Source organism: Lontra canadensis, unplaced genomic scaffold (assembly GCF_010015895.1).
Source record: "Lontra canadensis isolate GAN:19392208 unplaced genomic scaffold, GSC_riverotter_1.0 scaffold16, whole genome shotgun sequence".
NCBI classification, from domain to species: domain Eukaryota; kingdom Metazoa; phylum Chordata; class Mammalia; order Carnivora; family Mustelidae; genus Lontra; species Lontra canadensis.
The window spans coordinates 5,150,695-5,178,193 of record NW_022631010.1 but is presented as its reverse complement, the minus strand read 5'-3'; the positions used below and the strand labels follow the sequence as shown (position 1 = coordinate 5,178,193).

Sequence of the window (27,499 nt, the reverse complement as noted above, 5' to 3'; positions counted from 1 at the left end):
CTGAGGCTGTGCGGCGGTGGCCGGAGCGGTTCGGCCGGCGCACAGAGCGAAGATGGCGGCGGAGCGACAGGACGCGCTGAGGGAGTTCGTGGCGGTGACTGGGGCCGAAGAGGACCGGGCCCGCTTCTTCCTCGAGTCGGCCGGCTGGGACCTGCAGGTAGCGGCGCGGGGCCGGCTGCGTCGGGCCGGCCGGGGGCTGCGGGAGGCGGGCGTCCGGCGCATCAAGCCCGCGGTGGCCGAAGCGCACAGTCATCCCACCGGGCTGCGGCCCGACCCAGGCCTCGGGGTTCTGAGGCCGCTTGCCACGCGTCGCCCCCTCGGCTGGGTGTGGGAAAACGCGGGCCAGCCCCGGCCGGGCCCTCCTCTGCCGGGTTTCGGGTCCCCCCTCCGCCTCGTCCGCTCGCGGGGCCAGCGAGACTTTGGGCACTGCCGCGACCCGCGTGGAGAGGGAGCCGGGGGGCGTGGCGGCCGCGCCGAGGCTCGGCTAGGGCCGGGCGGGGCGGGAATGGCCAGGTCCGAGGTGGAGCTGCGCGGGGGAGGAGGTGGTCGTTTATTTCCCTTCACGCCGCCCCTGCTGCGGGTTGAGGGAGCACCCCGGCCCAGACATTGGCCCACGCCCCCTTCTACCCTGTTCCTGGGGGAGACTCCCTCCAGGGTGGTGGCGCAACCTTGGAGCCTATTCGTCTTTCCTGGTTAAGTCTTCTGTAAAATGGGAGGCTCGCGGAGTTTATCGTCCAGTGTACTGGCGCGTATTACGTATTCATGAAGTACTTGTTAATTAAGGCATTAACAGGAGCTACACGTGGGAGGGATTTTTGTAAATTGTTGAATCTCCCGTGCCCAGAACAGCTCCCGGCTCATAATGGGCACCCAGTAATTAATTGGAGAAGGAATTGTGTAAATGGTCTTGGTCTGCCTGCGTCTTAGGTGGATGCCAATGATTAGTATTTCTTGCTTCCCTACCATGAGCCAGGTGCTATTCTAACTCCTTTACGTATCTTTAAAATTATTTAATCTTTGCAATTTGCCGCTGAGGTTTAGGGATGTTAAGAAACTTGCTCAAGGCATCACTAGCTATGGACTGGAAAAGTTAGCCTTAGAACTCAGTTCTGATTCCAGAGCATTGAAGCACCAAGTGCCAGGCACTTAGCAGGTGATGATTTGTTTAATCCTAACAAGAGTGAGGTAAAGAAAACTACCTCCGCTGTATAGGTGAGCAGTTAGACGGTGAGAAGGCAAGTGATATGTCCCAGATCTCACAGCCAGTAAAGAGTGAGGTTGGGATTTAAAGTGGGTCTGCTGACTCTGCCATTTAAATTGGTTCCCGCAGAGCAGAAGAGTTAGGCGTAGTGTCACGCCTGTACACACAGCGTGCAGCCCTGTGCAGGGCAGAAATACAAAATGCAGCCACAGCCTGGAAAACCTAGGCGCTCACAGTGTTACCCAGTTGCCAGGTCATCAGTCCCAGTCTCCTCACACTACAGGTAGGGAAACTGAGGCTCGTGCATGTGACATGACGTGCCTGCCAGGGCCAGGACTGGAATGTAGGCCCCCCTCAATTTCAGTGGGTGTCCTATGACAGCACGCTGCCTCCAGCTGACTTGTTATATCCCATGAAGGTGTACTCCTGACTGGCTGATTACGTCCCACAGGGGCTCATTGCCTACTCTAAGGCTGGTGGTCTTGAGGACAGGAACCATATCTTTTTCATCTCCGTAGACCTCAGTGCTCTTTCTTACTTGTTTAAAGTGATTCGTAAATACCTAACAGTGAGAGAACAGTGAGAATCAGTGAGAGAACAACCAAACACAAATGGCCAAAAGACTCCCGTATACCTGCTGTATGTGGAGAGCTAAGGCATGACTGTGCAGGAATGTTATTGGGTCCTCTCATTCATTGCACAGCGTTGGTGGGACAGGTGTCTGCGTTGCATAGATGAGGAAACTGGGCCTTAGTGAGAAAGTAAACAAAGCAATTTGTACCAGTCTCCCTGTTCCAGACTCCTGGCTGTCTATTAAAAGCTGAGAGTAAGGGCCTGAGCAGACTGCCTGGGATGGAACGTGGCTCTAGTCCTTACCAACTGCTTAACTTCGGGAATTTTCTTAATTTCTCGGTGTTTCTGTATCAGCTATAGAATGAGACAGTAACACCAATTACATATGGTTCTTCGAGGATTAAATGAGTTAACACATGTAGAGTTATGTTCAGAACAACGTGGCACATAAACAAATGCTCAGTAAATGTACACTGCTTTTACTGGATCACATTTCCTAGTAAAATGAGAATGAGGAGTGTCTCCATCCTAGCCTGCCTTCTTGCCTTCTATTATTTCCCTTAGTGGATGGAATTTGTTTCAGGTGATAAGAAGAGAGATGCTTGCTATCTTTTTATCATGTTCTGTGGTCCCCAGATAGAGACCACCTTCTAAGTGTGAGCCGTATCTTCGTGACTTTGCTTTTTTGCACTCAAAGGAAATATGTGTTAAATGAAGGCCTGTTTAAGAATCCCAAGTTACTACGTCTCTGTTGCAGATCGCCCTAGCGAGCTTTTATGAGGATGGAGGGGACGAAGACCTTGTGACGATTTCGCAGGCAACCCCCAGTTCAGTGTCCAGAGGCACAGCCCCCAGGTAAGGGCCAACTTCAATTATTGCTACTTGGGTGTGCTACCAACAGTGAGGAAGACCAGTTTCCTGACTTAATGGAGGATTAATCGTGAGGATACAGACCAGTGGGTTGGAGTAAGAAAGTTAGTTTAACTGGTGGATACTAGTTCCTCACATGACATGTTCCTCTCCTGTAGAGAGGCACAGCACACTGCAGTAGAGACTCTTACCTGACTGTGGTTTATGGCCCAGTCCTAGGGGGAACCACAGAACCTGCTTTTAAGATGTTTAAGGGTCTTTTATTTATGAATGTGAGGAGTGATCTCTCCATCTCTAGAAGTTTTTAAGTAGAAACCAAAGGACTTCTTTCTGGGGGCTATAGGTGTAAAAGATTGGACTAGATGACTTTAGAAAGGCTCTTTTGATATTTTAGGATGCCTGTATAGTCTTATACTCTGTATAGTCTTAGAGAAAATAAACCTGTGTAACCCACTCTTCCCCAGATTGATTAAATGAAACAGAGTTAACCTTTATGATCCAATTTACATCCCCTGTCACAGCCACCTAAGGTTCCCATGGCAGGTCACTGCTGTGATCTGCGGAGTGAGACAGTGCTGGTCCTCCAGGAGACAGGCAGGGCCTCTTCCTACAAAGGTGTCTGAACTACAACTCCCCTCTGCTCTAGCCTGATTTGTTTTCTACCCTCTGGTTTATGTTTTCATCAGAAAAAATTGTTTGGTTTTTAAATCAACCTCAGCATATGATAGAGTGTTTCTTTGCCAGTGGAATGTAAATTATGTTTCTCTCTAAGGGCATCCAAGCTTTAAATTACATTTCCGCCCTTTGAAGAAGGAGCACTAACCCCAGATTTTGTTCCTTCCTAACTTCTTTCCCTGTCTCCCGTGTCCAGAGAAAAGAGGTAGTTGGCAGTTGATCTTTTAATTATTAATTAGGGACTGACCTACAAGGTATGGGTGATGGCTCATCTGGTTGTTACTACCGGAACATGGTTGTTAGGTAGATGTTCCATCTGATTTCCTGGGTGAGTCTTTAATAGGTACCCCCGGTTACTGTGGGGATATTGGCGTGTCAGACATGAGGGGGCGGGGGGAGTTGAAATGTAGCCTGATATCAGTCACAAGTTTGCACTTCTCTCTGCTAGTAGCTTTAAAGCCCTATCAAGGCAGTGGTTTATTGGAGCATAGGCCTACGAGCCCAACTGCCTACATTCAAATCCCAGCTCTGCTACTTGGGAGCTCTGTGTCCTTGGATGTTTACTGAACATCTCAGTGCCTCGGTTTTCCTCACCTGGTAAATGGGCAGTGCCTATAACATGAAAGATTAAAAGACTATAACTTACAAAGCGTGTAGAACTCAGCACATGTTAGCCATTCTCCTTTTATTGTTATCAGCATTGGTTTTCATCATCCCCATTCTTTTTCTGTGTGTCCCCTCTCTCTTTCGACAACGAATACATAGTAAAAAATAGACCTATAAGTAAAAGAATCGAGGAAATAGAGTTTAGTGTTAAGGCCAACAGGGACTGAACACATGTGCAGGCCTAAAGGCCTTGCTTTGTTGCTTCGGGTAAGCCTCAGACCTGGTACTCAGCCTGGGTGAAGCCAAGAAAAATGGAGAGGGAGGACACAGTCTGTTACATCATTGTCCTTGCCGGAAAGGAAAAGACGGAGTGCATTCTCAGGAGAGGCCACACTTGTACTAGCCCCTCAGAGGAGTTGCGTGTGCAACCGTCTCTGCCGCCACCCTGAGGGACTGGACTGCTACATGCAGGACACCTGGCCTGCTGCCGCGCACCCCATTCTGCCCCTGCTGTCCTCTCCTTGACTGCTGTTTCATGTCCTTACTGTTGCTGCGGAGCAGCACTCTGTTAGTGAGGTCCTCCATTGATTCTAGAATCTGGAATGGGAGAAGGTTTATAAATGACCTGAAGTTGTGGGCAGAATTTTGTGTGTATGTTTTCTTTTTTGGCAAGAAAATACATAGCTTTTATCAGATTTTCCAAGGTCTTTGGAACATAAAGAAGTTGACCATTGCTAAAAGATATTCTAAACTCCTCAGTCATTACAGCTGTCATTTTTTGAACACTTGCCAGGTACCAGACCCTGGGTTAAACCTTTACATGTACATGTCTTTAGTCCTCACTACAACCCTATGTATGGGTACTGTTACTCTACCCATTTTACAGATGAAGATACTGAAGCTGGGTGTCTTCCCATGGTAAACAGCTGGTAAAACAGGGATTTAAATGTGGCTCTGTTTCTGTTTCCAGCATTCAGCTCTCAGCCAGAATGATGTACTGCCTCCCTTCGTGGACATACAGGGTCCTCCAGAGCTGGCCCTGAACCAGCCATCCTAATCTTACCCCTTTTCCTTGTCTCTCAGATCTTTAGTCCCACCAAACGGATTTCATTGATATCTCAATTTTTCCTCATTTTTGGTTTTCCTGCTTTTGTTTGAGCCTCTCACCTAACTGGCCATGCCTGCTCTCTTTTCTGTCCAGTTCCCATGGGTCCTTCCAGGTTTAGCTCAGTCCCTACCTTCTCTTTTGAGTGTGTTATCCCCACCCCATAGGCAGCATGCCATGGTCTTGTTACTCAGAAATCTAGTCACCTATAATTCGTTTGCTTCTTGACCTGTGTCCACATACTACTTGGTGACATCTCTTGTGGGTCGTCTTGAACTCTTCTGATACTTAACTTCACGTTTTCTCCCTCAGTAAATTGTAAATTCCTGGAAGTGGGAGGGCTAAAATTTCAGGAGCACCCATCATCTCTGCCTGGTTCTGCCAGATACTCTTACCTAGGTTGTTATGCCTCAACAACTTGGGAAGTAGGTAGGGTACTGGGTCTTAGAAAGATTGAGGGACTCACAGCTGCTGTTACGGCAGATTTAAGCCCAAGTCTGTGTATATAAAGAGCTGCTTCTGCCACGTGCTACCCGCCCTGTCCAGCACCTCCCACTCTGTACCTAGCACAGGGTAGAGCAGGAGGTAGCGGTGAGTTTCTTCCTTTTCTTCTTTCATCCAGCTTAACTATACTTTCTTAGGATGTCAGGGACTGCTGTTTTCTGATTCTCTAAAACTGTACTATCCAGTGTAGGAGCCTATAGCCTCATGTGGCTGTTTAAATTAGTTTAAATTAGATTAAATTTAAAATTAGTTAAATAGTAAAAATTTTAAAAAATAAATTAAAATTAATTAAAAATTAAATTAATTTTTTTTTAAATGAGGAGGAAGGGGAATGGGGAAGTTGGGGGAGAGTAAATTTTTTTTTTAACGATTTTATTTATTCATTTGACAGAGATCACAAGCAGGCAGAGAGGCAGGCAGAGAGAGAGGAAGGGAAGCAGGCTCCCCGCTGAGCAGAGATCCCAGTGCAGGGCTCGATCCCAGGACCCTGAGATCACGACCCGAGCTGAAGGCAGAGGGTTTAACCCACTGAGCCACCCAGGCGGCCCATTCATCCTAAGCACATTTCAGAAACTCAGTAGTCACGTGTGACTATGACTTCCATACTGGACAGCACAGGAACAACATTTCCTTCACTATGAAAAATGGATCTGACAAAGGACTTTTGTGCACTTCAGGGTGCCGGGGTACCTGGGAGATAGAGTTTCAATGCTGAAAAAATGGAAATTTCTGAGACATTTTGCCACTTTGTGGAGGACAAAGGACAAATTGTTCTAAAATTGGTGATGTCCCCTGGTCATCCGTGTCATAAGGTAATCTCAGAGCACTACCCCAGAGCAGCTCTCACATCTGACCATGTGTCAGAATTACTTGGAGAGCTTCTCAAGTGCAGGGCGCTGGGCATTCCTTGCAGAGTGTCTGACTCCGGGACTGTAAGGCAGGCCTGGGGACTGGCATTTCTCAGTCTCGCAGATACTGCTGATGCTCTCGGCCTGAGGACCGAGAAGCACTTGTAATGTGCTGCACCAGGCATCAGTGCTCTAACAGCTCACGGAAGCCCGAGGGGTTGGTGCTGTGATTGGTCCCAGTGGCACCTGAGAACACAAAGACTTTGAGAACTTCATTAGCATGCCCCAGATCCCTGGGTGGGCTCACTCCGGATTGGAACCAGGTATATGGACACCAGAGTCTGTGTCAGATAGTGTCAGAGTCTGGATGGGAGAACTTCTGGAGAAAGACTCAAATCTTCAGCCAGAACAAGTGGTTTGCTCAAGCACATGTACACGTGGTATTTAAAGGTGTTTAACAACAGAGAGAGGGCTTTTTTCCCATGGATGCGAGGCTGAACATCTGTGGAAAACTCCCCCTGGGAAGATGAATGAGTGAAATTAGCCTTTCAGGGCCAGAGTACACATCTGTCACTTGGATCCTTTTGAACTGTGTCGTATAGAGACCCAGGAATGCCCAGGTCATTGCTCTCTGCTAACTCAAGCAGGCAGTCCATTTGCTACATTAATTGGTCTTTGTTCTCTCCTTTCTAGTTGATGGCACTTCAAAGCCTGTTCTATCCTCTGATTGTCTCCTTGATATAAATCTTTAAGATTGAACTGCAGCTTTCTCTGTAGAAAACAATTCCTTAAGCCTTCTCAGTCTAGCCCCTGTAAGCCTATATTATCCTCTTCTCCCCACCCCCATGTTGTAGAGAACTTACTTGTTCCCCTAAGAAATACATTTTATAAAATGTGTCTCATGATTTCTGAATTCCTTGAAGACAATCTAAACTGGAAAAAAAGTGACAGTTTAAAACAGTGTCAGAGGAGGGAGGTGACTCTTCATGTCAGAGGTGACTCTTCTGTGCCCTCTCCAGCCCCACATACAGCTCTGCTTTCTTCCTAAACGCCAATAAAGACTTGTTCTTGACTGACCTGCAGCAGAAGCAGAGATATCCTCAGCCACATACTCATTTCATTTTCACTTGTTGATAGCTTGCCCTTCCTGGAAAGTTTTACTTTGTGTTTGTGTGTATACCCCTTTCCTGCTGTGCCCTGCTGCTCCCTTACCCACCAGCCTCCTGCCCTTTCTCTACCTGACTGGCAGTCCACTCATTCTTTGGCACACAGTCCAAATGTTGCATTTTCCTGGGAAAACTTTCTCGATGTTCCACCATCCCCACCCCGTGAAGGACAAGACATTCTGTACCCACATGTGCCATGTGCTTCCCTCTGCTACAACCCATACTTCACAGTATTTAACAGGGGCCATGAGCCTATAGCAACTGAAGAATAAGAGCTGTGTCTGGGCATCTTTATAGACCTGGTGTCCAGTTCAGTTTTTAAAAATTAAATGAAGAGGAGTGCCTGACTGACTTGGTCAGTGGAGCATGCAACTCTTGATCTCAGGATTGTAGGTTTGAGCCCCATGTTGGGTGTGGAGATTATCTAAAAATAATACAAATCTGTTAAAGAAAAAGTAATAAGAATTAAGTGATGAAAATAGCTATCCAGTCATAAGTTTTTAAAGTAGAACACACCCCATACTGTTCCTCTTTCCTCCCTATAGGAGAGCTTAAATGGACTCCATTTTATTTCACAATAGCCCTTTCTAATTTATTTGCAGTCCTGTGTTACCTTGAAGAAAAATTCCACATTATTTTGTTAGAAAGGTTAGCCCTCTTTCATGTAAATCCTCTTCTACCCCACCAAAAAAATTAAACCCCTGTGTCCTCAACTCCTTAGCAGCTGCTAATGGGGCTACTTTTGTTTAACTCTTCCCGATATCTTTTTGCTCCTTTCTGTGTCTCCAGTGATAATAGGGTGACATCCTTCAGAGACCTCATTCATGACCAAGATGAGGAGGAGGAGGAGGAAGAGGGCCAGAGGTGAGTCTTTGCTGGGGGGTGCAGAGTCCACTGGAATGTCCTTGATAATGTGTAAGCCATCTAGAAGGACCTAGAAGGATAATGTGCTCAATTATCATTAGCCATTACTACTGTGGCCTAGTCTGGGTAGGTTATATTCCAGAAATAGTCTCCCAGTCCTTCTAGCTTAGAAGTCATCCCTTTCCCCTGTTACTGTTTTTTTCTTTTGGGGTATTCTGGGTTTTTCTTTTTTTTAATTATTAAAAGAAGATGTATTTGTTGAGGAGTGTTGGGGAAGGGAAACAAATAAGTAAAAAGGAAAAAAGTTATTCATAATACCTGGTCTTCCAATGGTCACCAGGTATCAGTTATTTTGGGTGTATATCTTTCCAGGGTTTTTTTGGTTTTGGTTTTTTTTTTTTTGGTTTTTTTGTTTGTTTGTTTGTTTTTTGTTTTTTTTTTTGTTTTGTTTTTCTTTTTAATTGAAAAGGCAATATATCACATTATAAACAGAATTAAAGGCTTATCAGTGTGTATTCCCCCAATGCAAACACATACATACTATTTGTCTGTTTTTAACCATTAGGAATGCTATAATAAAAATAGTGTCCATTGTGGAAGATGGAATAGTGTACTGAGAAAACGTAACAGTTACACACCCTTTAGTAACTAGAGTTAATGTTTTGGTGTATTTCTATTCAGTCTTTGCTCTGTTTATAAATGTACTTTGTTTGGTATTATATTTTACATGGTGATAGTCAAATAATTTTGTGTCTTGTTTTTTGTTGGATTAATGCTATTTATTCAGTATTTCTCTGTACCACTGAGATTCATTAGTGTTTTCAACAACTACAGTAATAATTCATCATACGGGTTGTCCAACATTTAAGTTTTTGATGGTTTTTTACCACTGTAAATATCATTGTGTGAACATCTCTGTGTATTAATCTTAGGTTACATTTCAGATTATTTTCTTGGGGTAGTTTCTAGAAATGAAAGTGCAGGTTGAGGGAATGAATATTTTTAATCACTTGATCACAGGCTCTTAGTTCATAAGCCAAGGCTTTGAGATTCCATTATAAAGACTTTTCAGTCTGCTGAGCAGAACTTCATCTGCAGCCTCATTTCACAGCTTTGAGTTCCCCACGGGCCCTGCCTCGGTCTCTCAGACGTTCTTAACGATCATTATAGTAACCCTTACGGAAATTTAATAATCTCATGATGGTCACTCTTTGGGAAGTGGGCTGAGAAATTACATGTGTTCTGTTCTCTGTTTTCATCCATATAGTGACCTTTACACTGCCTCACAGCCTTCTTTTTAGATACATTCAAGGTTCAGAGTTTTACATTCCTTGAGTGAAAGGCAATGCCATCAAGTATGTGAATGCCCAACTTCTAAATGGCCGCTGCCTCCTTTTCCTGTCCTGTCACATCCTCCAGGTGATGACCTTCCTTTATTTCACATCCTGATTACATCCTCAGCCCCTCAGCATTTCAGACCTGATGACATTGGTGCTGTCGTCCTTGTCAAGGCCCGTGGCTTGCCTTGCATTCAGTGGGGAATGTCAGGAAACAGAAAGCTGGGACTAATTTTATAGGTTCTCAGCTCTCCCCACTGGGAGACACACTGTTGACCTAGCAGTGAACAGAAGCAACAAGCAGGTGGCTAGCCGGGCTACATGAGTACTGGTTTTTAGAACCAGATTAAAAACTGCTAGCTTCATCTCAAGCCATGTTTGGCCCATTGCAGAGCCTGGTGTGGGTATCTTGGGGCTTGTATTTGGCTTTCCCTGACCTTCTTCAGTACCCTCTTCTCAATGCCCCAGAGGGTATCACCAGAATAGCAAGGTGAGGTGAAGCTTGGGTGAGCTCTCGGTGCTGTATCACACCACCTCACATGTGTGCATTACTCTGTGCTTGTTCTTTTGCATACATCTGCTGATTTGAACCTCATGGCCCTGACTTAAGGAGCAGGTAGGTAGGGCATGTGGTCCTTCCCTCCCATTTCAGAGATAAGGAAAATGAGATACAGGGCAATGCACTGGTTTGCCCAGGGTCACTCAGTGGCAGAGCCAACACTGGAGCCTAGCTGCTCGTGCTAACCACACCGCTGCCTCTGTTAACCTAGAGCTGCTAGTGGTAGCTGCTTCTGCCTGTGACCATAGCTGCTGTCTCCTAGAGAGGTGCTAGCCACTGGATGGATAATTCCCAGTTGGGACTATTTTTGGACCTGGCATGTTGTCATGCATGCCTGGAATGCCCTTCCCTGGTTTCTTCACCTGATAAAATGTATCCTCATCCTCAGGACTCAGCCCAGAAGATATTCTAGGTAGCCGTGATTATCCTCCCCAGCTCAGTGCTCCAGAGTACCCCTTACTGACCTGCATTGCTGATCACACTGCATTATGCCTGCCTGCCTACTTAACCTGTTTCCCCAACTAGACAGTAAATTCCTTAAAGATGGACATTGCACCCTTTAATTCAGTGTGCCTAGCACCTAGCCCAGTGCCTGACACCTGCTCTATTCATGTTTTCCAAGTATGTTTAGTGTTAGACATGTATTTTCTATGCAGGTTTTATGCTGGGGGCTCAGAGAGAAGTGGACAGCAGATTGTCGGCCCTCCCAGGAAGAAAAGTCCCAACGAGCTGGTGGATGATCTCTTTAAAGGTGCCAAGGAACATGGAGCTGTAGCTGTGGAGCGAGTGACCAAGAGCCCTGGAGAAACCAGTAAACCAAAAGTGAGCATAAGTGTTGTTGTCTGTGGCCATAGGCCTCTGGTTTTGGGGGTTGGGGGGAGCCCTTTCTTATTCCAGTAGTGACTGAATTTGTTTTGTTTTGTCTTTCACTGCTCACTTGCTCTTATAAGTGCAAGAGCAGTGTAGTTTCTCTCACCTTTTAACACGAAATCAAGATTTGAGGCAGTTTTCAAATCTCGGCCTGTGGGCTAGAACAGGTCCTATATACTGTTTTATTTGGCCAACTTGATTTACTCAGTGTTTTACCTTTTTTGTTTTAATTAAATTAGTAGCACCTGTGTTACATAAATTCTAGATTTCTGTCATCTTTGGAAAAGTCAGAAAGTCTTCAGTATTATCTTGCACCCAGATTCCTGCATGACCATAATTAACTAGAGCTTAGTAGCAGCTCTTCCCTTTAGCCAAGCAGTGCCCCCCGCCCGCCCCCCAATCCTGGTCACTTCATTCATCTACCATACTGCCTGGCCCTGTGGCCCTGAGTTCAGTACCAGAGCAAGTGCACCTAGTAGGTAAGAAGCTTGAGGTATGTCATTGTATCTGAGTGACCCATCACCATCTCCTCAAATGTTTATGAACTTGTGTTCTGTAGCCATTTGCAGGGGGTGGCTATCGCCTGGGGGCAGCACCGGAGGAAGAGTCTGCCTACGTGGCAGGAGAAAGGAGGCGGCATTCTGGCCAGGATGTGAGTGCATTTACATTCTTTGGGAAGCTCATAGACTGCTCTGCCATTTTTCAGAGGTAGTTGGTCATATGTTATTTGTACCAGCAGCCTCTGAAAGGGAAGAGGCAGTGCCGTTACTGTGGCCTTGAATGGGGAGGATTATCTGACAGGCAGGGGCACTCGTGAGAAGGGGTGAGCAGAGAAGAGGGATAAATGAAGGCGTTTCCTGAGCATTCTGTGAACCTTGGGCAGAGGGATGATTCTGGGGTTTTCTGGTGGTGTGGACATGGCTAAAGAACTTCGGCTTCAGTCCACCGAAGGAGGCCTAGAACACAACTTTGAAAATATTTTCCTGACTACTATTCAGTCCTTTTCTGTGTTTAGGGTCCCCTCTCCAATAAGTGTCTCCTACTATATCAGTAATTTTGAGGTTTGTGAATTTAATATTGTGCCGTAAACAGATGTTTGGCTTTGTGACCATTAGTTTCTATAATGTATCTGTTTTTAATCATTTTTGGGTTTTATTCCAAAATAAAGTTAAGCAAGAGGAAAATAAAAACCGTGTGCACCTGAGGCAGCAGCTGCTAATATGTTGGTTTGTAGCCTTGACCCTTTACTATGAATATGTATGGGGAATTAACAGAGATAGCATTTGTAATAACTGCAAAATAGTCCCATGAGTATATTTGCCACGGCAGTTGAGTTGAGCACGAGCTACAGGCCAAGCACACTGGCAACCCTACGGATAAGCCACAGCTTCGACTTAGTCACTTGCTCAGAAGCACTTAGCTAGTGAGTGCAAAATCGAGATGCAGACCCAGATCTGCTTAAATCAAAGTCCATGCTCTTAATCTGTTGCCATATCACCTTCTTTTAGGTTAATACTTGGTGGTTGATTGGATTTTCTCATGCATGCATGTGTGTGGCGTGTCTGTCTATGTTTTGATAATGACACAGGAAAATAGTAAGAACCTGCTAATTTGCAGGGTCACATTAGTATGCTTGTCAGTTTCCTGACAGTGTATGGACTACTTACCTTCTTTTGTCACAGGTTCATGTAGTATTGAAGCTCTGGAAGAGTGGGTTCAGCCTGGACAATGGTGAACTCAGAAGCTACCAAGACCCATCCAATGCCCAGTTTTTGGAGTCTATCCGCAGAGGGTGAGAAGAGAAGCCCTCCTCTGGGTTCCATGTCAGTGAGTGGAATGGGAGATGGAAAAGAAGGGGCTGATCGAAATGTTTATTATTTCAGAAGTAAAAAAGATTTATTTATTTATTTATTTATTTATTTATTTATTTATTTATTTATTTATTTTAGAGTGGGGCAGTGCATTGGGGAGGGACAGTGAGACAGAGAGAATCTCAGGCAGACTCTGCGCTGAGCACGAAGCCTGATGTGGGGCTCGATCCCATGACCCTGAGATCACGACCCAAGCTGCAGCCAAGAGTTGATGCTTAACTGGCTGGGCCACCCCGGCAGCCCTCCTCCCGCATATTTAAAAATTTTTATTTATTTTGAGAGAACGCACGTGTGCGCATATGTGAGCATGGGGAGGGGCAGAGGAAGAGAGAACCTCAAGCACATTCATACTCAGTGCAGAGCCCAATGAAGGGTTCATTCTCAGGAGCCTGAGATCATGAGTCCAAAATCAAGAGTTGGACTCTCAACTCACTGAGCTACCCAGGTGCCCCAAGCAGTGAAAAAAAATTTAAGCAGATTTAACATGGTTAAAATACAGATTTACAGATCTAAAAGCTTGAGTGTCTGTTTTTCCCTTCTGGGCCTGGGACACAACCAAGTGACCAAATAAGATAGAGGTCTCAGTTGTGACTTTGAGCAAGCGAGAGACACGTGGGAGGCAGACAGTAGCCACTGAAGTAGCTGCTCCTTGTGGGGACCCAGCGACTTTCACATTTGGAACTAGGATGCTTCTCCTCCCTTTGCACCCATCACTGCCATTCCCATGCTGCTCTCTGTGGAGCCCAGCATTGCCTTTTTTCTCCTGCAGGGAGGTGCCAGCAGAGCTGCGGAGGTTAGCTCACGGTGGGCAGGTGAATTTGGACATGGAAGACCATCGGGATGAGGATTTTGTGAAGCCCAAGGGAGCCTTCAAAGCCTTCACTGGAGAGGGTCAGAAATTGGGCAGGTAAGAGCAGCACAGGCAGAAGTGGGATGTGCTGGTCTCTCTCCCCGCCCATGCAGACCCTGCATCTCACTCACTTGACATGTAGCTCTTCACCGTTAAGACCATTGCACATTTCATTTGTATGGGAGGAAGAGTGTGGAGACCGTGGGCTTTGGTATTAAAAGACCTGAGTTTCAAAATCTCTTCTTCACTTTCTAGCCATATGACCTTCGACTATATAATCTCAGTTTGCCCAAGTATGAAATGGGACTGATGAGAGTCCTTACCTCCTTAGCGACTGAGGAACCCAGAGCGCTGCTCCACAGTGAGCAGCCAGTAAGCAGGAAGGGCAGTACGTTGCTGCTTTGATTCAGTAATCTATCCTGTTCGCAGCAGTAGTAACCTCCTTCATGGCTTTTGGCTGAAACAGACACACGTTTTCTTGGGTCACCGGAAATGGGGATTTGGAGGGATGAGAAATCCTGGACTTTCCCACCCAGCCCAGATTATAGCAGCTTTGTCCAAGGAAGCTCAGGGACATTATTGCCCTGTGCAGGTGGCTGCTCCACCATTGTGGTGGCCCTTATCTCTCCTTTGGCCCTGCCTGATACTCACTGTCACTTCCTGTGACTTTTTCAGCCTTGTGTCCTCTGCCACTGCCTCCATCTTGCATTCAGACCCCTGATAGGATCTGATTGGTTGAAATCACTGTTGCCTGTGATAGGTAGAGTTCTCCCACCAGACCTTGGCCAACCCATACTCGGGCTGCCTTCCGTCAGAGGCCCATTCAGCTCTGTCCATGGAGTCACTTGGTCAGTGTTCTTCAGAGAGCTGTGCCCAGAAGAGGCACTTGGAATAGTGAGCCTCCCTGCTGATATTAGAGCATTATTTTACAGAAGGAGTGCTGAGATTCTTGGACTCTAAGGGTTATCCTTGGAGGCATGACTGGTATGTGGTGGAACCAGGATTGGAACCCTGGCCTTCTGACTGGCATTTCTTCCCACACCTGTACAGTGAGCACCCTCTCTGATCTAGACCTGACAGCTCTTGAGCTAGGCACTGCCTGTGCTCACCTCATCACCATCTGTAGGGATCGGAGTGTGGTCTGCCAGGGGCTGTGCCCTTTGAGCTTCAGCTGGGCCCTCGTGGACTCCCTGCCTCCCTGTTGGCCATTATGCCTTATCAAGAGCTAAGGTGATAGCTCAGGACATTAGAGACCAATGGGCTAATCTCCCAAGACCAAAATAGGAAGTCCGCCCTGCTCTCATTTCGTCCACCACATTGGGCCTGTGAGTTAGTCCCAAGACCGCTGTCCTCAGAGTGGTCCTGTCTGTGGCTTCCCTGCCAGCTGTGGTAACCTTTGTAGAGCGCTAGATAATTCTTTTTTAATTATTAAAATAAAATATATTTCTCTTTTAAGAAATAATAGAAAATACAGATCAAGAATAAAAACAATCTAATACCCAGGTCTATCCAGTTAGTATCATTCTAGTCCTATATGTGTGGGTGTGTATGTGTATAAATTGGGAATGCTGTTTTATCACTTGTTTTGCTTAATGAAACTAATATGGCTACCTACACCAGTAAATGTATTTCTACAATCTTATTTCTAATACTAACATAACTTTTGATCTTAAGGATGTGCTATAGTTTAACCAGTCCCCGCTGTGAACCATTTAGGCAGTTGCCAGTATTAAGAACCACATTGCAATGGATATCTCTAATTAAATCTTTGTATACCCTCTAATCTTGGGCTGGAAGTAAAATTGCTGGCTCACAAGGTCTTCATATTTTTAAGATGGTGTCAAATTGTCCTCCAGAAAGGATGTATCCATTTTTGCCCACCAGCTATTGTAAGGAAGGACCCAGAAAACCGTACAGTTGGGCTTGTTTGGCTTCATGATATTGATGGGAAGTGCTGTTACTGGAAAGTCTATATTATTTGTGCAAGACTCCACACATCTCAAAAAATTTTTAGAAATTTTTCTTTAAGATTTTATTTACTTGAAGGAGAGAGAGAAAGCATGAGCAGGGTGAGGGTCAAAGGGAGAAGCAGACTCCCTGCTGAGCAGAGAGCCTGACGTGGGGCTCGATCCCAGGACTCTGAGGTAATGACCTGAGCTGAATGCAGATTACTAAGCCACCCAGGTGCCCCCCAAAATTAAAATATCTCTTTTAGCAAGAGGGGAATAAATAATTTTATTAGTGTGGAGGATGAATCCAACAAGTTGAGACAGATTTTGATAATCAGGTGTTTGACAGAGCTTGATTTTGTCTAAATAAATATTCTTTGCCAGTGCCACTTTCATTTAATTTCAGTTTGGCTTTCTATGAAAAATGAGCAAAAGACATGTTTTATACAGCTAAATGAGGTTTTGTAAGCTAAGTAAGGTTTTAGCTTTTCAGTCTATACCAGATGGACAGCTTTTTCTAGTTTTTCCCATAAATTTTGCATCATTTTACATTGTCATCTTGTCAACTAAAATGATCAAGAGCCAAAAGTAAGAAAATGTTCTCAGGTTTGCCTAAAAAATCAGTCAGTCTGGGTGCCTGTGGGTTGAGCCTCTGCCCTCAGCTCAGGTCATGATCTCAGGGTCCTGGGATCGAGTCCCTCGTCAGGCTCTCTGCTCCACAGGGAGCCTGCTTCCTCCTCTCTCTCTTTATGTCTCTCTCTCTCTGCCTGCCTCTCTGCCTACTTGTGATCTCTCTCTGTCAAATTAAAAAAAAAAAAAAAAGTTTAGTCAGTCCTGGGTTTTTTCTCCAGTTATCTGAATGAATAACTTGTTCTCAGTTCAAAAACTTGAGAAAACTCTTAAAGTTGTATTAAACTTCATTGTTTTAGGTTTTACGTCTGTTTGTTTGGATGGGAACTAATCTGAAGGTCCAGAAAAGACAGCCTCTATTTGATTATGAATAGAAAACACCAAGAACGCCCTGGGAGGGTGTGGGTTTGCTGCTACCGGGATTGGGTTTCGGCTGCCCACCATTCTTTCTGCAGTGGTCATTTTGTAAAGAGACGGGGAAGTTGTCAGCGCTTATAATTGTGACAGCAAAGCACCTTAGTGTCCAGTTAATTCCTGACTACAAAGGAAATGAGCAGTTGGGTGATTCAGGCTCTCAATTTGGGTGAGGCACTATTGCCCTGTGAGTTGTATGGTATTTGCAGGGAGATAGTAAAGAAACTTCTGGATGTCTGATCTGACCATTCCCGTCCCTGGGTGAAGTGCCTTCTCTGCCTCAGATGACCCAGCCGCTCCTTGCGAGGTATGGCTCAAGTGCCAGCAGTTCTCCAGAAACACCAGACCCAAGGCTTCATTCCCTTGAACCAATGCATGTGGCTCTCGTAAACAACTAGAGCTATTTGCACCTACTACTTTTTGAGTGTCTTGCTACAAATAAGAACTGTAAGATCTGGTGTGGAGGTTCCCCCTACTCCAGTCCTTACCCTCCTTGAGGGCTGTGTAGGTTGGGAGTGCCCCTTAGGTGATCTTCAGTTACAGCCCATGGCCAGGCAGTAGCATCTCCAGCTGATTTGGGTCCAGAATGTAGACAAATATAAGTGGGGCAGGACCTTGAGGAATGGTAGTAATCAGCTTTTAGAGTGTTCTTCTGCTGTTAGCAAAGCACTGGAGTAAGCATTTCATATGTGTTACCACCTTTAATCCTGTTTCAATCCCTAGGCTACAAATGAAGACTCTGAGCCTTGCAGAGGTCAGGTCACACCCAAGGTCACACTGCTGGTTAGTGTAGAGATGGGTTCCCTCCAGTCTCTGCTCTTACCTCCCATGCTGTATTGCATCTGAGATGTTCTTACATAGACATAGGTCTTTGTTTGTGTTCCTAGTCTATGCTGGATACAGTGCATTATTTTTAGCTGTTATCTCAACCAGAAATTTCATTTAACTACCATGTTATTGATGAGCAAACTGTCTTGGGACAGTGTTCCATAAGTCCAGGTCTAGGTCTACCTGACTCCAAGGCTTGGTGGGAGAGTATGGCAGGTGTTAGAGCACAGGACAAGAGCCAGGTAGCTTGGCTTGTGTCCTAGCTTCACCTCAAAATAACCCTGGGACCTGGTGCACATTGCTTAATCCCATTGTGCCTCAGTTTCCTCACCTAAAAAGTAATGATGAATTCCTACCTCATACACCACTGAGGATTAAAAGAACTGCTGTGCATGAAATACTCCGCCTCGGCCCAGCTTGCTGATGGCCGGTCCTGTGCTGTTTCTCCAGCATCACGCTGACTCTCCTTCATGGGAACGGCTGCCATGTAGTGGACTGCCTGCCCTAAGAGGTATGGAGGTGGCATAGGGATAGTATTCCCCTTTTACAGAAAAGGAAATGGAGAAGCCCAGATGTTCACTAATTGCTGAGGGTCCCCTAGCTCATGAGTGAGAGGTGTATCAGATTCTCTGGGAGCAGGGGACAGGTTTGAGAAAGCACTTTTAATGTAGGTATTTGTTTCTTGAAGTAAACCATAGCATGGGAAGCTTGACCAAGTCCTGGCTGGTAGGAACACACCAAATGCAGGGAGAGAAAGCTTGTTCGTTACGTAAGTTTTTAAAAGTTGAAAAACTGCCCTACAGCATGCAGTTCTGTTTTCCCACCCGCGAGATGGAGACCATACCGTCTCAGAGGACAGTTGTGATGAGTCATGAGGCTGTGGCTATCAAACCCCCCCACAGAGACAGCACCTGCACAAAGTGAACGCCATTCCCATGTCCCTGCGTTCCCCACCCTTGCCCGTACGGATCCTCTGGGCTCTCTTGGAACAGCTTCTCTCGCTGTAGGCCTGACCGAAGATGTGAGGGTTCCCTTTCTGGCCGGCAGTAGCTTCACTGAGTACCTGTTCTGTCCTTGGAAGTGTTACATGAACAGTTGAGGGACAGGCCACCTACAGTCTAATTAGACAGGTGGCCTAATGCCCATGGAATTCCCAAGCAAAACCGAGTCAGTCTTAGGCATTTACAGGGGTAATGTTGAACTTCGTGAGCATCTCTTGAAGTCTGGGGTGTTGTGGTTTCTCTGTATGCCCTGGCTCACATTTGAGTCCCACGTGCAAAGCATGTGGTGGTCGAGTAAGCTTGCCTTAACTGCACAGTCTCTCAAGACGTTTAATATGCAAGTGGCTTCCGATGCTGCCAGTTTGTTTTGTGGCATTTCTATAACCTTCCTGGGTGATGGAGGGACTGGATCTCAGAAAACACACTTGGGAAAGTACTTTCTGTTAGATTTGCTACGGGTATTGTTTTAAGCTTATAAAGATCCAGGGCGAAAGGAGAGGTTTAAAAACTGATGTCATTAGAGCCTTAGGAAAGCAAGCAAGCGGACATCTCATGGACTTTTCTCTGCATGGGTCTGGGCTACGGTGTCTGCTAAGAGAAAGGCTGGGAAATGAGATGCACAGGTGTTTACAGAAGAGAAGTGAAACCTCCCAACAGTTGTCAAGAACTGGGAGGTGTTTTCTTTTGTTTTTAAGATTTTGTTTGAGAGTGAACGTGCATACTAGCAGAGAGGAGCAGAGGGAGAGGGACAAGCAGACTCCACACTGAGCACGGAGCCCAATGTGGGGCTCAGTCCCACAACCCTGAGATCATGACCTGAGCAGAAATCCAGAATTAGGACACTGAACTGACTGAGCCACTCAGGCACCCCGAGAATTGTATATGTCATTTTGTACCTGTCTGTGCTGTATGTAATTGTCCCCTTTATCCCTAACAAAAACGGAGTAAGACACATAGCCTTAACCCTTGTTCAAGATCCTCATTACTACCCTTGTTGACACTAAGGGAGTTTGAGTAACTTGCCCAGCACCACATAGCTAATAGGTGAATTCAGACCCGGGTCCATCTGATCTAAGATCTGAGCTCTAAACACTGCAGCAGATACCACGTCCTGTTTGTAATGTGTAACTGATCCCTATGGTATGGGGTACTTGGTTGGCCTGTGGGAAATCTCTGCCCCCTTCTGATAGTTGACACAGGAGAATAAATGTGCACACGAGTAAGGTTGTACTAGGCAATGCAGGCCAGAAAATTCTGTGACAGAGAAGGAGTCTGGACTGGTCCCTACAGCCCAGGAGTCACCTGCCAGGCTGTGTCAGGCCCCCTCTACTGCAGACTGCCCTCTCTCGTTGAGGCTTAAACTCAGCCTGGTCTGGTCCTGCTGTGGGCTGTCTTGCGTACTGCTTTAAGGACACCAAGGAAGAAGGGGGTGAGTCACTTGCCCCAGTTACTCAGGAGTGAGGAAGATAGCAGCGACTCAGGGCTTGAGCGCATCCTGCTGGGCCTGTAGGTAGGTTCCATGAGGTCAGACTTGTCTCCGTCGCTCCCTGTGGTGGCAGCAGCAAGCCTAGTCCCGGATACAACGAGTGCTCAGGCCAACTCTGAGGCGGGATTGCTTCCTCCAGGGGCCTTGTTTCTATGTGCGGCCTGACATGCTCCTCTTTCCTTAGCACGGCCCCCCAGGTGTTGAATACCAGCTCTCCAGCCCAACAGGCAGAAAACGAAGCCAAAGCCAGCTCTTCCGTCTCAATCGACGAGTCACAGCCCACCACAAACATCCAAATACGGCTCGCCGACGGCGGGAGGCTGGTGCAGAAGTTCAACCACAGCCACAGGTGCCTTGCGCCGTCTGGCCTTGCTTATCCTGGGAGGGCCCCCTGAACACCAGCAGGCACTCCATGCCACCCCGGAGGCGATAGTGGGATGGGAAGGTCTGCAGGTCAAAAGCCTTTGGTTCTAGTCCCTGCTCTTGGCATTAAGTGTGGCCAGTAACTGCTTTTTCCCTGCTGTGGGTCTCACTCCTCACATGTAAAATTAGGGGATTAGAATTCTCAGGGTCTTTTTAGCACCCACAGCATTTGTTCACAGAAGATTTCGTGGTAAAACCCAAGTACAGAAGAATAAAAACCACTGTGGTTGATGGGGGTAGGGGAGGGCACAGGGCCATCATCCCCTCCAATTGGCTTTCTCTACCCACCCACCTCCAGGGGATCTCTGAAAACCACTGGGCTGTCAAAGTCTCTTCTAGATATGCCCTTTGAGAATACTAGAATACCTGCTCTACTGTTTCAGATCATCTGGGCTGGATTAAAGCAAACTGTGCCAACCCCATTTTAAAGATGGGGAAACTGAGGCACAGAAAGATTGAAGAGATTAGCAGAGAAGGACTGTTACTAGTATTATAGGTATTTGGCAACTCCTTTTTCTGGAATAGTCCTATCTGAATTTCATTAGCCATAGGCCAACTAAACCAAAAGCACATGTGGGGCCCAGGGAATGGCTTGACAGTCCGTTCATGCTGACAGGGGTCTCATGTGGGCTAAGTTGTGACACGAGTGTGATTAGGATTACAGGAGGTGGGTCAGGAAGCGGAGCCTCTAGGAGAAGGGACCCGAATGTGGGCTGGAAGCCGGGCATGTTGAAAATCTAGGAGGAGGAAGATAGAGAATGAAGGGAAGGAGGGTGGTATCAAATAGGCAGGGATCACAGTAAGGTGGTCAGTGTTTATCCCAAGAAACGGGGAGCAGCCGTGAAGGTTTTAAGCAAGGGAGTGACATGATCTGATGTGCTTCCAAGTGAGTGTTTTGGCTGCCCTGTGGAGAAGGATGGCCGGGGGTTGTGGACAGCAGAGAAGGGCCCTGCTCACCCACCTCCCCACTCACCCCCGCTCCACCAGGATCAGCGACATCCGACTCTTCATTGTGGACGCCCGGCCGGCCATGGCTGCCACCAGCTTTGTCCTCATGACTACCTTCCCGAACAAAGAGCTGGCTGATGAGAGCCAGACCCTGAAGGAAGCCAACCTCCTCAACGCCGTCATCGTGCAGCGGTTAACATAGCCGCCCGCCTGGCTGGCAGCCTCATCTCCCTCCTGCGTCCTCCACGGCCAGCTGCCCCGCGGGGACCACCCCTCCCAACCCCCCTCCCGCACACCCAGCAGTCCAGTGCCACGTCTCCTCCGTAGCTCTGGGTTCTTAGAGCTCGGTTGGACATTGTTTTCTCCTTAGTTGCATTTCCTGGGTTTTTGTGAACGATCAATGGACTTTAAAGAAAAAAATAAAAATAACCAAAAAAATTGAAGGAATATCACCAGCATGTTGTACGGAACCTCTCCCACTGAAGCCGCCTTTGATTGCTTTAAAATCACATTAATTTCCAGGGTGTGTGGGGAGGAGCCTCCCTTCCATGATTGCTGCTTGAAAATGGCTTGTGGCCCACAACTGCATCCGCTAGCATCCACCCACCGTCCCTGAGATGACTAGTGGAGGGTTCCCCTTTGTTGGGAAGGGAGTCCGGCACTTGAAGAAAGAGGCTTTGTAGCCACTTGCTCCCGAGAACAAACCTCTTGACTGGATCAAGCTGGGCAGCAGCAGGAGTGCCTGAAGTGCGAGGTTAGATCTAGATGCCCATGAGCCCTTCAGGTGAGAATAAATACTTCCCTGTGCTCTTTCCACTCAAATCCTGGGAAATTCGAGCTCCCTGGACCTGGGACAGTTGGGATTTTGTTGCCTTCCACCTGCCCCAGCCCTTTCCTCCCCTGTCTGGGCTACTCGCACCCTGATTTTCTCAGCCGTTCTGCCATTGCCTTATTTACTCCGTATGCATAGATCTGTACCTGGGAGACAAGATAGGGTGTTTTCTCATTGGGAAGCAGCTCCTGCCAACCCAAGTGAGTGCAGAGTAGAGCTCTCGGCCTAGGAGAGGAAGGGAATCCGACTGTCCCTGCGCTCTCCACTCACGGCGCAGGGCAAATCAGATGGTGACGAAGGGAGGCTTTCCCTGTGCCACGAGCCCCTTCCACTGTGTGAGCATTTGCAAGAGGCTCCTGCTGAGTCCATTTTGAGGGCTAGTGCAGCGTCCCCAGCTCTAGTGTGCAGGTCCTGTGCGCAGTTCTCTGCCCTGCCGCCCTCTGACTGTCACAGCACAGGCACGAGCTCCCCCTGATGAAGGCCTCCTCCCAGCAGCGTGCTTCCTGTGCAAGTTTGGCAGAGGAGGGTCACAGGGGTCTCAGGTGGAAGTCCTTCCACCACCCTAATAGCTGAACCACAGACTGAATCAGCACTGACTCAGAGTCTCCTGGTTTTGAATCATAATGTGCCTCAGTCCCCTTCCCAGACATTGCTCACCACACACTTGCTCTTTCCTGCTTCACCCCTGCGGCAAGACAGGAATACGGCTTCCCAACCCCAGAGCTAGGGAAGGGCTTGGGGTTTCCCCCGGTACCCATCCTGAGACGGGGATGTGGCTTGGTATTTCTGATCCCAAACTGGCAGGGGCCTGCCAGGGCAGCAAGGTCCTCGGCACGTCTGGCAGGCAGAGGTGGCCACGGAAACGAAATGCGGGTCTGAAAAAACTTTGTAAGTTGTTGTCACCTTGACCATTAAAAACCAGAACGAGGACATCAGAGTTTTGTACTTTTTAATGGGTTGCTCTGAAGGAGTATAATGACAGTAGCTACTGCAATGCAAACCCTAAAGCCCAGGTCATGGCTGGTAAGTGATGAGGTGCTGTCTGCCTGCCTCCAGAGCTTGCGCCCTTAACCTCTGTGCCCTGGGTCTGTGTACACTCCATCCCCCAACCCCTGGCCCTGTTTGCATACACTCTGCTTACGTTCATTCTGCATTAATTAGTACGTACCAGAGAGATCATAAAAACACCACTTAGGATCTGCATCATCTGGAAGAACTTACAAAGGGCTCTTCACACCCCCACCGTGCCTGGGGAAGTAGGTAAGGCAGCAGGTCTGACTGTTACCAGCCGCGACAGGTCAGGCAGAGCGGGCGTCTAGCCCGAGGTCAGAGGGATTGCCGGCCTCCGAGCCAGAGCTCACGCTGGTCTGGATCCAGCCCAGGCAAGGATGTTTTCAGCCCCAGCTTTCTGCTCTGGGTGGCTCAGATGGAAAAGTCCACCACAGGTTTTTTAAGAAAAAACTACAGTCGCTGGTTCTGGGGCTTCTGAATTCAGGGCAGTTGTTTCCAACCAAACATTCAGTTCATCCGGGAGGAGGATTTTGAGTCATCCCCAGAATTGGTTGGTGGCTAAGGGACCCTGCTGGCATTGCGTGGGCCAAGGATATATTGGAAAACATGGGACCTTCCCTGATGGAACAGTAGGTCACTGAGTGAACAACAACTTCACTGAGTGAAGTTAACTGTGATGGTGATGATGCCTCACCAAGTTCAGTTTAAACTGTTTTCTCCCAGGCCACACGTGTATTGTTTTTTGTTTGGTCTTGCAAACTATACCATGCCAAGCCCTGTAGATACGGTCTGGGGTCTATCTGGTCGCTTCCTCAGGGGGTGGCCACAGGAAGAAGCAAGCATGTGGGGTGGCAGTGGAGCATAGCTCTAGGGCTTTGGCTGGCATTGCCAAAGTGCCCTCCAGGGCCGCAGCGCCCCTTCCCATGCCTGCCGGGAACCCCTTAAAGCTGACTTGGAGCTCACGGGGGGGGGGGGGGGGAAGCAGCTGGTGCGGAAAGGTGGGTTTGCTGCTTTGCACCCTCCGCCCTAGCCACCAGCACGTTCGGGGGGGCACTGCTTCAGGACTTCTCCCTCCCAGACACGTGCATCGCAGATCAAGCCACTAATCCCTCCCCTGTGGTCTCTCAGCCCAGCTTCCATGTCTCTGCTGGCGACCACCGCACTGACCTCGCTGATCCCTGCTTCTGCCCTTACCCCGACAGTCTCTTCACAAACAGGGACCACACCCATCACTTCCTTTAAAGGCCTCAGGTGTGCCCCCCGCTTTACCCCTGGAAACTGCTCATTGAGTTCTGGAGAGCTCTGGCCCCTGCCTGTCACTCATATCCCTTTGTCCTTTATTTCCCTTCTCCTCTGACCTCCCTCTGGTGTGTTACATATTCTCGGTGTCTGTTTCCTTCATCCCTCCACTAGATGATAAGTTCCATGAAGACAGGGCTTTTGTGTTCTTCACTCTGGTACCCTGAACCCCCGGCACAGTGCCTGACTCGGCAGGTCCTCCACCAATAACTGGTTGGATGAACCTGCGAAAGAGAGAAGACCTCCCTCTCTCAGCTCAAGGGTGACGACCGCCCTGCCGGCACATGCCCTGCACATGCCCCATGTGGTCGTGCTACCGTAACTGCAGGCCCTGCCTTCTCCCCAAAGCAGGTTCTCATTCAGCCACAGGGGGTCATCATCCCAAAGGGCACCTGTTGCTTCCAGCAAAGGCACTGAGAAGGTGGAGCTAAAAACCCGGTGTATTAGGGAGGGGGAGCAGGGTGTGAAGGGAATGCCCTGCAGGCCTTTCCTGGCCCTGACTGAGCTGGACAAGGACGCTTATTAAGGGCCAGTTACCCTCTGTCTTGAGCACCTGAGGCCTTCGATGTCAAGACCAGGTCTTCAGCTATGACTGATGCTAACAGTGGCATGCAATACTTTGTGTAGGCCCTGTATGTACCTTACCCCCCGCAGGCTGACAGCAACCAGAGGTACTATGCTCGTTTAATGGAGAAAGACACTGAGTCTTGGCATGGAAAGGGGACTAACCTGAAGTCCCACACTGAGAAAAAGGCAGAACCAAGATTTGAATCCCAACCGCCTGACCAAAGCCACAGCCCTGGACCACCAAACTATTGCTGTGAAAAAGGCCCAAGGACAGAGGCAGGAGAGGTGACTGGGTCAGGGCGAAATCAGGGAGTGCTTCTCAGAAGAGGGCACTATGGACTATGAAAGATGATCAAGGGTTGATTCTTTGAGAAAGAGGCAAGAAGATATCCCTTCCTTAAGAGACAAACCCAAAGGATGTATGAAGGTGTGGGGCAAGCAGATCTGGGGGACCTCTAGGCTCTGAGAGGGAGCCATTGCCAGGGACAGCAACTGGTAAGGGACCAGATGCTGTCCCTGGCATTGGCTCCCTCACTGAGGGACAAGAGTAAGTCCCCCATCAGACTTGTGAAATGAGAGCAAACTGATGAAACCAGAAATGGACCCCAGAATCTGGGGTCCAAGCCCTTCCTCCTCAACTCCCCTCTCTCTGCTCTGCAGTTTTCCCATTTGTAAAGTGGTTTGTCTGCAGAATTAAAGGAATCAACACACCTAATGCTCTTAGCCCAGTGCCCTGAGTTTTCAGTAACAGTTTCCCAGACCTCTGAGTTCCTGTGTCCCCAGATCATCCAGTACTATTGATTTTGAAAACCACGCTCCAGCCTCCAGGGCAGGTTTGGGACAACTAACTCCCCACAGGTGATAGGGCTTATCGGAAGATTTCAGACTGATAAGGTGGCTGGTCAGCTTGAGTGACCTTTGCGCTGTCTCTTGCTGGGCACAGGGTTTGCCCTTTCCCGCTTGGTTTTCAGCCAAGAACCTGAAAGTCAAGGTCCCAATCAGCTGAGACCCAGAAGGCTTTGACCAGGTGGCTTATCGGTGATCGTCAGTCCCAAGATGAGACCGGTTCCCCTCCAGGCAGACCAGACAGGTGTCCAAATCCCCTGGGGTGGCTGGATTTCAAAAGAGACTTTAAATTCCAAACACTCTCAGCTCTCCAGCCAGATGACAGAGATCTATAGTAGCGGGGCTGGGGTGGGGGAGGTTCTCTGGGACAAGTGCTGTCACAGAGGCCTCACAATTATCCAAACCAAGTCCTTGAAGCCCCAAAGGCTCACGTAGAAGTAACCAAGAGACAATTTTCCCAGGGCCCTGAGCTGGACCTGAATTTAAATTTCACCCCACCCCTTAACTGACTGTGTGTCCTGGGACCAGCTGCTCCCCCTCTCTGAGCCTTAATGCCCTCATTTCTAAAGGAAGGCAGTGAATGAAGTGAAGTAATCCATAGAGGCTCACACTCGAGCATCTGGTGTTACTTGGTCAGGGCAAGAGGTAGACAAGTGAGCTTGCTGTTATCTGTCTTGAGCTCTCTGTTTGCAGCTGAGATCTTGAGTACAAGAAAGTGCACTTTGTAAAATCCAGGTCTCTCAAAGATTTAGAATATGAAAACAAGTGAGAGAGGGGTGCCTGGGGGGCTCAGTCGGTTAAGTGTCTGCCTTCTGCTCAGGTCATGATCCCAGGGTTCTAGGATCGAGCCCCACAATAGGCTCCTTGGTTAGTGGGAAGCCTGTTTCTCCCTCTCCCTCTCCTGCCTGCCACTCTGCCTGGTTGTGTTCTATCAAATCAATAAAATCTTTAGGGGTGCCTGGGTGGCTCAGTCCTTGAGCGTCTGCCTTCGGTTCAGGTCATGATCCCAGGGTCCTGGAATGGAGCTCCGCATCGGGCTCCCTGCTTGCCAGGAAGCCTACTTCTCCCTCTCCCGCTCCCCCTGCTTGTGTTCCCTCTCTCTTTTACGTCGGTCTCTGTCAAATAAACAAATAAAATCCTTTAAAAAAATAAGATCTTTTAAAAAATAAAATCTTTTTAAAAAATAAATAAAAATTTTTAAAAAGTTAAACAAGTGAAAGAAATTGTAGCCCATGTAGCCAATAAGGGTTGGTGAGCACCTGCTTGGTGCCAGACCCCGGGGTTCATGGTGAGCCACCAGGTTTGTCCAATGTCCCACCCCATGTAGAGTCTGTAGAGAAGGGTGGTAACGAAAGGACAGCAAGGA

General features: G+C 47.8%; 1 protein-coding gene across 2 annotated transcripts; it reads left to right on the top strand.

The window, feature by feature from the left end:
* Positions 1-17: 17 nt before the first annotated feature.
* On the top strand, positions 18-22,025 carry NSFL1C (NSFL1 cofactor). 2 transcript variants are annotated; one of them, XM_032859016.1, is made up of 10 exons: positions 18-157; positions 2,532-2,629; positions 8,338-8,412; positions 10,360-10,365; positions 10,965-11,130; positions 11,738-11,830; positions 12,861-12,970; positions 13,819-13,956; positions 20,392-20,556; positions 21,618-22,025. In XM_032859016.1, the coding sequence occupies exons 1-10, from the start codon at positions 53-55 to the stop codon at positions 21,778-21,780; spliced, it is 1,119 nt and encodes a 372-aa protein (XP_032714907.1). In that variant the 5' UTR covers positions 18-52; the 3' UTR covers positions 21,781-22,025. The 2 variants fall into 2 exon arrangements, with proteins under 2 accessions (XP_032714907.1, XP_032714908.1); XM_032859017.1 differs by lacking the exon at positions 10,360-10,365 and having other exon boundaries at positions 19-157.
* The last annotated feature ends 5,474 nt before the right edge of the window (positions 22,026-27,499 follow it).